This window comes from Sinocyclocheilus anshuiensis, unplaced genomic scaffold, assembly GCF_001515605.1.
Source record: "Sinocyclocheilus anshuiensis isolate Anshui unplaced genomic scaffold, SAMN03320099.WGS_v1.1 scaffold13, whole genome shotgun sequence".
Lineage (NCBI taxonomy): Eukaryota > Metazoa > Chordata > Actinopteri > Cypriniformes > Cyprinidae > Sinocyclocheilus > Sinocyclocheilus anshuiensis.
The window spans coordinates 2372763-2383424 of record NW_015538026.1 but is presented as its reverse complement, the minus strand read 5'-3'; the positions used below and the strand labels follow the sequence as shown (position 1 = coordinate 2383424).

The 10662-nt window shown below is 35.4% G+C and overlaps 1 protein-coding gene across 1 annotated transcript in view; it reads right to left on the bottom strand.

The window, feature by feature from the left end:
- Positions 1 to 7588: 7588 nt before the first annotated feature.
- The window catches only part of LOC107679746 (protein Wnt-2b-A), a 10471-nt gene continuing 7397 nt past the window's right edge, over positions 7589 to 10662 (bottom strand). Inside the window, exon 5 of the mRNA XM_016475388.1 lies at positions 7589 to 7978. Within this exon, the coding sequence (XP_016330874.1) occupies positions 7749 to 7978 (230 nt within the window). The 3' untranslated portion in view covers positions 7589 to 7748. The remainder of the gene's footprint in view (positions 7979 to 10662) is intronic.

The following is a 10662-nucleotide window of genomic DNA, read 5'->3' as shown; positions in this document are numbered from 1 at the left end:
GTGTGCTTCTTTGTGAAAACGAAACTACTTTGTTTGGTCTTCCAAAAGAGGACAATATCTGCTTCATCATGTCTAGAGCTGATCTGTGCTGGTCGCTCAGGGAATACATCAACTTTCACCGTGGACGAAGCGGAGTCTCTTGTCTACATCTGTGTGATGTCACACAGACAGGCATCTGAGATCGGCTCGATTTGAGAAAGGGGAAAACATTTAACCAGATTAAAAAAAAAACACTGGGTGGATTTGTATCATTATAGGATGGTTGTGTACACACACTGCCAACACATTTCAGTTCAAACAACTTATAAAAGTGCATGTAGCATCCTATGACCCCTTTAACAACCTGTTGTCAAATGATGAGGTAATTTCCAATTTTTGAGAGAAATTCTTTATATTAATTTGTTTTCGTTAAAAAAAGTTCCTCTTTGTTTCAAATGGAAGAAATCAAGACCCACTCCAAAATGACATAGCAATGTTCGTTTCATGAACAAATCATTCTTTTCTTTTTTCTGGATTTTACTAATTACTAACTTTTGTTCACCTGAAAAAACATCTTTTCAAAGTAGACAAAAACCCAATAAAACAGTTTTGAAAGTTGTGATTGTATGTTGTGAACGTTACGTGATCTACGACTTTTATGCAGTGCATGCCATAGTAAAGACTGTAAGTCTATCCCTCACAGTCTAGTTTTCATGTTAAATAGGTGTCTATCTTGACTAAGGTCTATTGGATCAGTTTACAAATCACACCGAATTATTCATTCGTGAACTGGACTGATCTGATTACGGCTGTTTGCTGTTCAACTCATTGATTCAGTGTTCCAGTCGAAGTGACTCTCCCGTAACAACACAATGATTCAATGATCCTGAATGACTGGAGTAACAAAATGAACAGGAAAGGGGGTATTTGAGTGTCTGTGTTTTAATATTTTGACCCTGACCCCATAATCCCAGGAACCACATTTTGTCAAGTGTATTCAGAGAGCATCGGTACATTTAAACTCACAGTCACTAAGCAACTTCAAAGGCACCTGAATTATCCCCCAGCCCTCTATCTGTCTGTTCTCTGTCTTGCTCTTGCGCACTCATACCTTTCAGAGGGCTGGAATCCCATGCATTTGACCCGGAGACCCTCAAGCCAACAAGCAGACTCAGCAATCACTCACTCATACATTTAATCAGATAATCAATATATCATAATTATAATAACATCATGCACAATATCATAACTCAACACAGTTTTATTTATTTCAGCACATTTAAAAACAGAAGGGTTCACTTCACTAGTAAAATAACAAGGATATATATATACTTATAATAATGTTTTAAACTCTAAAAGTATCTGCAAATACAAAGCACAATTAAATCAGATCAAATATATCCACAACTCAATATTCCCCCAATTCAAATACCAGTGTAAAAAAAAAAAAGTGTTTTCAGCTGAGATTTCAAATTCTCAATTTATGGGGTTGACCAAATATAAAGGGGAAAGTTATTCCACTACAGAGAATCACCTTTTGACTTATTATTAGACCAAGGGACAACCAGAATATATCACCATTAAATTAATTATATCATACAAATAATAAACCATATATTTAAGTAAACACACAAATACAGTTTTGTCCAAAAGTTTTGAATAAAAATACAATACAAAAGAAAAAATAAATCATATAAAATAAATATTTTAGATTCTGCACTTGGTTACTAATCAAAAAATGTATGATATTTATGTATTTCTATTTATGATAATAAGAAAGCTTGTGTACAAAACGGTAGATGTCAAGATGCTATTTGGATCTTTCTCAAATCATAACGGAGGACATAATCATCAAGTTTTGATGTCATTAAAGCAAAAGCAGAACAAATCAGATATTTTGAAATGCAAATTTTTCAAATCAACCTTAAACTCAAAATGTTAATAATGTTAATAATGTAATTAATACAATTTGAAAATTAGACAAAATACAAAGTATTTTTACTCATGTCTCAGACTTGTGGTTTTGAAGAGCAACAATGAAAAAACAATGAAAAAAAAAGGTCTTAAAATAACTCACACTGTATAGACTCTAATTCCTATCATACTCATATGGTCAGTGAGTGCAAAATTTCCTGTGAACAGATGTAAAGACAGCATACAGTATGCCAGAAAGAGATGGATAGAGAGGAGAATAACAGGGCAGATCAGTTGAAGGCATTCTTGAGTGCTGACTCAGGGGGATTTTTTTTATATGGTACCATGTAATGGACTCTATGTTCTGTTTTGCGATCACTCCCTCTGGCCTTCCTCTGCAATTTTATAAACATATAGGTAAAACCATAAAGCTGCTCCTCCTAGAACTTATACCTCTCTGTATCTCTCTATCACACACACAACCACACTATGTATTTCACAACCCCAAACATGTGCAGTGGAACGTATATGCATCAGATCTGGCATCTTTACTCACTTTTCCTACTACATTAAAGGAAACTAATGCAATGCTTCTGGGAATATGACTATATGAAGCAGCCCTCATACTAAGCGGCACCTGTTCTCCCTTAAATACACTTACAGTAAATAGAGAGAAAAATAACCACAACTCAAAGAGCTTGAATTATATGGAATAAAATGACGAAAATGAAAAAAACTTTAAAAAATACTGAGCATAATTGTGATTTTATGAGGGTGCGATTCCAAAATCTGTGATCAAAACAGATACATGATATGACATTTGCTTTGTTTGAGTATGACTCCAAATCTATTACTGGTTTAGTTTACACTTTCCATAACTTTCAGGAAATCATAGAGCATCAGGTCTGTGATTTTTGACAGTTCTTTCATTCCATAGAATTTACACATTTATGTGTGTGTATATGTACACTATTGTGTGCAAAACCATGATATTACATATGAATTTCTACCATATCATTACACAATCACGTATAATACATGATTTTTAAAAATATTCTAGATTCTGTAACAGCATGAATTCTTACCGACCTTATGAAGAGCTTCACTTGATGTCAGTCTGAGGAGGTGAATAAGGTAGAGAATGATGTATGGAGAGAAGAAGAGAGGAACTGAGTGACATTAAGGTAAAATCTGATGACATGCAGGCACTCAGATGGAGAAACGGTGAGTTGGTGTCACTGACAGTGGGGGGTCTGTGATACTGATATGTTTTAGTCTGTATGTGCGCTTGCATCTTAAGCACCGTTCTGACTAGAGTCTTGGGTCTCGTTCAGACCCCAGCATCCACTGGAGCAGGACAAGGTGACAGGAGAAGTAATGAAGATGAATGTGTGTGTGTGTGTGTGTGTGTGTGTGTGTTTCTGAGAAGGCTGCTTTTCTGCTCAGATTAAGATCAGGCTTGCTGATAAAAATGCCCGCCAGGCCACTCAGAAACCCAACACTCCTCTCTTCTCTTCTCTTTCCTCACCTCTCTTCATACCCCATTTTCCCATTCCCTTCATCTCCATCCATTCCTCTTGTATGAGTACAGGAATGAGCTTTTGGTTTCTGTCTTCCTTTATAGTCTTTTCAATAGAAGTTCATTTAATTGCAAATATTTCCCTCACTTTTCTATGTACAGTATGTTGTATTTGTGTGTGATAGAGCTGAAGGTCCGCTACAAAATATTGTTTGGGTAAAAATGACAAAAAAAATAGTACTGTAATGAAGAGTACTGTAGGGTTAGGGAGGTTTGAAATAACCATACTATATAAAATCCTAAAATAAAGTTATGAGAATAAAAAAAAACACATTTAAAATTTTGCACTATTTTTGAGAGAATGACAACAAATGGTCTCTAGCGACAAGCTAGACTGCTGTGTGACAACACAATTACAAACGGTCAGAATATATACTACTGTTTGTTTGGGGTCAGTAAGATTTTTTTTAAAGAAATTAATAATTTACACCATAAACTGTTCAAAGGACACACTAAATGAATCAAAGACTTCAATTTAAAGATAGATGCTGTTCTTTTGAACTTTGTTCATCAAAGAATCCTGAATGAAACATATCACGGTTTTCACAAAAATATTAAGCAGCACAACTGTTTTCAACATTGTTGTGATAATAACAAATGCTTCTTGAGCACCAAATCAGCATATTAGAATGATTTCTGAAGGATCACTGACACTGAAGACTAGAGTAATGGCTGCTGAAAATTCAGCTTTGGCATCACAGGAATAAATTACATTTTAAAATATTTTGAAATAGAAAGTAGTTATTTTAAATTGTAATAACATTTCACAGTATTATTATTTTTATTGTATATTTGATTAAATAAATGCAGCCTTGGTGAGCATAAGATAACACTAAAAATCTTACTGACCTGAAACATTTGACTGATAGTGTATTTGAGGTTTGATATGTGGCCATGGCCACCCAATGTGACATGTCAGCTACTATTATATTTCACACCAACATCTTCATCCATCCAGCTAATAAATTTCACCTCATCAGAAACCCTTCTTATTCATCATTTGCATTAAAACCGTCTGTCATGCTTCACTATATTATTTTGTTAAATCCTGAGTTCTCTTTATCTGACAAGATATTTTCTGATGGATGAAGTGAATAGTAGAGTGCTGTATGAGATAATTCATTTGACCTTTTATTCCGTCTCGAAAAAAATCTCTTCTCAGAACTGAGGCTGCCGGCGCATGCAGTGCAAAACCAAAATGGGCTTCTCTGAACCAGGTTTCATAAATCACTGTATGAAATCTGGATCCTAATCAGGGTGATGCACCCTCTCACCCGCCAGTGGAATTAGACCCAAACAGACCACTCAGCGGGGCCAGATCTGTGGCATTAGTCAGATACCATGCTGCCTATTTATTTGCAGGTGACATGTGGCTGCAGGCAACACTGATCTCTCTCTATCCTTCTGTTTCTATATATCTCTATCAGCGCCCTGATCCTCTAGGGTCACATTAAGTGTATTTAAGGCCACTGTTAAATGGCCTGAATTATCATACTGTAACGATTAGTAATAATGGCCCACATTCAAGGTAATCTGAGAACTGTACCGCAGCCTTATTGTGCACATGTGCTTCCCTATGAGATCATATAGGAAACAATTAATGTTTGACAGATTACAATACTTTCACTTTTACAAAATATTTTTTTGGGTCTATTTCAAACAAACACACAAACAGTATGTAAACCAAACAGCAGAGTAATACAGTGCTCACAAAATGTTTTCATTTGCAAATATAATCGAGCTACAGCAGGTTTTTGCATTGAGCTACAGTCTTCATCTGTGTGTCAAAGTATACATGACAATGCGTAATTGGATATTTGAATGATTAAATAGACGTTGTGCGTTACCTCTGTCTTTTGCAGCAAGTGCACAGCTCAGAGACCAGTTGTAGTCTGACTGACCTGTATAGATGCTGAATGAAGCCGAGCTACAGTCACATTATTTAGGTCAGTTAGTCCTATTTTGCAAAAAAAAAAGGCCTGGTATGACTGACTCGACATAACATTTTAAAAAGACAAATTGCTGTTTCAGTTCCACTAAAATCAAAGTTTCAAAGTGCATGTAAACTGACCAAAGGTACACTATTAGACATAAAGGTACGAAAGCTGTCACTGAGGCGTACCTTTTCAAAAGGTACACCTTTGCACCTAAAGAGTGGATATTGGCACCTTAAAGGTACATGTTAGTACCTATTGTACATATTAAATGGTACAAATGTGTACATTTTGAAAAGGTACCACCCCAGTGACAGAGTGTACGGTCACAAATTTCGGGGAAATTTCACAGATAAAAATAGATTGATATCTGTTGTTGATATGTATGAAGCACAGCTCACATAGAAGTCACTTTTAAACTATTCAGCTTTCTGTTGGTCAATGCGGCAAATTCGCTTGACTGTCTTGAACACAATGAGAAATCTGCGTGGGAAAATCTTTTTCCTTCAAGTGAAATTCCTGGTTGTGTAGATTCCTATTGAAGTAACTGGATTTCTGTACTGAAAATTCACTGAACAACCGCAAATGTGACCGCAGTTTAGCAGCAATTCTGGTACATAACAGGCTTTATACAGAAAATAAAGTGATTTATTATCAATCAGTTGTGTATTTCTTTTGATAAATGCCACAAATCATAAATTGTTCTCAAGAGTGGGTCATTGAATGCTATCACGAAATTGACCATTGTAAAAACACATTTTTCAATAAAAGCAGATCTTCTGAAAACATGTGTTGTCCCTAATCAAGGAGAGAAGAACAACAAACTAAAATCACAAGCAGACACAAGCCCCACTGTGACGGAGGCCTGTTCAAAGCTCCATCTGCCCTGTCATTAAACTAATCAGCTCATTATTGGACAGTTCATGTTGGTCATTGGTCAGAAAGGGAGACCCTTTTATTAAGCAGTGCTTACATCTGAGATCTCTCTTAAGATACCCTAATGCAAACTCTGATTTAAACCAAGGGGTCGATGGCTGGTTAGCATGACCCCTTTAAGGCAAAGCTGAATTTGCAGCAGCCATTTCTCCAGTCTTTAGTGTCACATGATCCTTCAGAAATCATCCTAATAAAATGATTTGGTACTCAAGAAACATTTCTTATTATTATCAATGTTGAAAACAGTTTCATATATCTTAATTATCTCACTCAGTAGTGTATACAGTATATATATATATATATATTGATATGGATATATATTTATTTCATTATAATATAGTATATATTTTACCAGCGTTCAATCCTTTATAGATGACTTTAAAAAAAAAAGATAAAGTGAACTTGTGCTGTCATGACATCATTATCCTGCAGTTTCAGAACAATTAGTCACATGACATTTATAGTTAAGATAATTGGCTTTAAAAAAAAACAATGGCAGAAGAGCATGCTGAAGAAAAGCAAAATAAAATGACTCTTTATGTCATACTTAATGTATTTATATGAACTTCTGCTGAAAAAATAATAACAGTTAACAAGTACCACAGCACAGGAGAGCTAAAGAGAGCTTAAACCTCTACCAGTCACAGCCAGTTAACACCTTTCTTCATGTTTACATAGGCAATGATGAGTTTTATAATAACATGTCCTTTTCGCTCACCTGTTAGCTAATGTCCTTAGTGCATGCTCATTTATATTATTAATATTACCTCTGTAGCTTCCAGAGAAACTCTCTGTTAGTGCTCCATGTGGAGTAAGCAGCCCACATAGCTGCCATCCGTTTTGTCCTCTTGAGCCGTTCTGACCAGCCTCATTCATTCTGTTATATTCAGTACCGATAGTCAGGGTAAAATACTGTCCAGTATGGGCACGTGATGTATGTTAAGCACACGGTTGTGTTTTCAATAACATATGATGTTATTAGCCATGATAATATCTGATAGGCTCAGAGTCAGTTTAAAATGTTATTTTAAAAGCAGCACACCTTTTGTCACAAAACAACACTCACAGAACCAAATTCTTACGTCAAAACGAAACAAAAAATACACCAACATGTTACAGCACAGGTTGTTCTTGAATCTTAAACCTTTACCGTCCTCTTAAAAGAGAGAGAGAGAGAGAGAGAGAGAGAGAGAGAGAAAGAGAGATAAATCTGCCATATCGGTGTGCAAAGTGTGCAAGGCGCTCATGAGAAATGTAAATTTCAGTTGTAGTGCTTTCACAAAATAAGTTCAAATAAGCCATGCAACAAGGGATTGGGGGGCAGGGTAAAAAAATGCAAGGGATGGACTTCATATCCCAGAATGCTGTGGACAAAATCCTGAGGAACGGGGTGAAGTGGCCGTGTCTCAGGTCTGGTCCAGCCATTCGGCACGTTTAGGAGCTTTGCAGGTGTGAATGTCGACAGCCTCTTCGCAGTCTTTGCACTCGACAGAGCAACACCACTTAAATTTACACTCGCACTTGGTGATGCGTTTTATGCGTGTGGTGTCGTAGCCCCGCCCACAACACATGACCTCGCAGCCGTCGGTCCCCCGGGACATCTTGTTACAGACCCGACCAGCAGTACCCAATGAACCTAGAATGCAAAGAAGGAAAATGATTACTAGTTTTGCTCCAAGACCCAGATTTTACATTGGCCGTCAAGTGGTGGCCCACAATATCCTACACTGTAAGAAATAAATCTGTAAAATAACAAAAACAAAAGTACTGGCAGCTCATTGCCGGGACATTATCCATTAAGTGCAAAATTCAAAATACAAGAAAAACACCTGTAAAAAATGAATATGTTTTTACGTTGTTGTTTTTTTGTGTACCCCCCAAAATAAAGCATTTTATAATGTATTAAGCCCACCACAAAAAAACAGTAAACAAATCATTTAATCATTCAATTCAATTCATTCAAAATGTAAATATAATTTCACTAAGATATATTTAGAGTGTGAAATTATGTTTATATATATATTTTTTATATATGCACCATGCTCTTTTATTATTAAAATCTTACAATAACAATATTCTTACTAAAATAATTTTTTAATATATTATTATTCATTATAATGTCATTTGGTTATTCATATAAATTATATTAATATATTTAGTATGCATATCTGCTTTCCATTTCTACATTTATATTTATGTTTATATTGGTATTTATAACCATGTTTCATTCTTTTTGACTACCACAAAACACAATTAAAAGGTTAATAACAAAAAAAAATTATTAAATCATTAGAAAAGATTCAAATGCGTAAATGCATATTTCTTGTAATGAATAAATTACCATAAAACCCTGATGTCCCAGATATGATACATTATTTTTTTTTTTTTTTACATATTTTGTCTAAAGGTTCATTAAACAGTTAGTTTAAAAAAAAAAAAGTTTAATATGTGAACAGATTAACTTAGAAATACAGACTTAGAAAAAAAGGTTCTTTATTTGGCATTGATGGATCCATGAAAAACCTTTCACGTTCATGGAATATTTCCATTGTACAAAAAGGTTCTTTATAGTGAGAAAAGGTTCAATAGATTGTTGTTAAAATGTTCTTACCACTGAGAAAAAATGGTTATATTGAGAACGGTTCATTGAAAGGTTAATTGGGGAACCTAAAACGGTATCGCTCTGACAAAAAATTTCCTTTTTACTTCATTTTCTTTATTTTTAAGAATACTTGCTAACTTTCTTGTAACACAAAGTAACAAGGAAAGTAGGACCATACATAATCAGAATGGTGTTTTGGTGAGTCTGTATGTTGATGTTTCGCAAGGTTAAACACACAGTGGACAGTGATGGTCTCTCTCTTAAAAAAAATAATCTCTGCCTGCCCTGCGGCCATGATAACCAGAGAGTGATGGTTGTGCTGGCAGCTTTGAAAGAATAGGATTTGAAAAATGAGCCTGTTGTATCCTTGGGGTGCAAATTCCACTGGGGTGGTGGTGTTGGTGGTGGTTAGGGGGTAAGCGCATTGATCCTCTGAAATCACTGAGCTGTGAGCTGTCTGTCTGACCCAAACACACACTCAAACCATCACACTGATGTATGAGCTGCAGTACTGATCTCAGAAAGCAGAGAAACACACTGTCCTAGCCAGGCAACGTGACACGTTTCCAGTAGGTATATGCTGTCTAAGCTATGAGTCGGCTAGTCAGTCTTAAGAATGTCCTGTATAATTATATAGTGTCCACATTTCTTATAGGGTGTTCACATGTGTTCTTGGGTTCAAAAACTGCTAAGTAGGACTGGCACACCACCTAAAAACGTATCACTTTAGAGATAAAACAATCCATCTATATAAATTATAAATAATGTAATAATATTCATAATTTATTTTATATATTAAATACACATTTTTAAAAATCAGTCTATTTCTGACATCACCAATTGAACATGGGATTTTTACAGGTATTCCAGATTATGTGTGTGTGAGAGAGCATTAAGGATTAACAGAGCAAAAAAATATCCCATCCCACCTCTTCTGACCTTGTCAAAGCCTCTGTTGCCCTTTCTACCCTTAAGGTTTATGGTTAGGTTTAGGGCAGGGCAGGTGTGAGAGTCAATTTACCTCAGTTACTGAATCCTATCTTTCTCTACACTATCAAGTCATGTAAAAATGAACACAGCCTATACCACTATGCATCTCAGGAGTGAGGATCCTCTAAGGAAAGTAACAGGTGACTCAGTCTATTAGTCTTGAAAAATGAAGCACTTTATATTCTCTCATAAACAGGATATTTCAAGGAATTGATACTATATTCTGGCTTTTCACTCATCAGACAGGCTGAGCACATCCTTTGTTCTGACGTCTGGTATGATCTAACTCTTAATTCTGAGAAATCCGTGAAACCCAAGTTTGACATTAATTTTGTTAATACTGAGTGAGTCAGCAGCAGCAGAGTTAACTATTTGTGTCATTAGTAATGCATGAGTCACAATAGTCTAATGCTACTTGCATTATTACTAAATGAGTTTACACTGCTTGAAAGGCATTGCTGTGCTGATATTCTTCAAACATTTAGGCTTAGTTTATTCTAAACTCTTAAACTCTATTTATTAAACAACTGGACAATTAATTGAACCTGAACAGCTTAATCTTCAGACTTTGTGCTGTAGATCATGTCAGTGGTCATGATGCGTGATATCTTTGATTCATTTGTAAACATTGTGCTTTTTAAGAAATATAAGAAAAAAAAACATTTGCTATTTCATGCATGTATTCTTTGTGGTACAGGCATAACCAGAAGCAATCTGTAAAAAAAAAA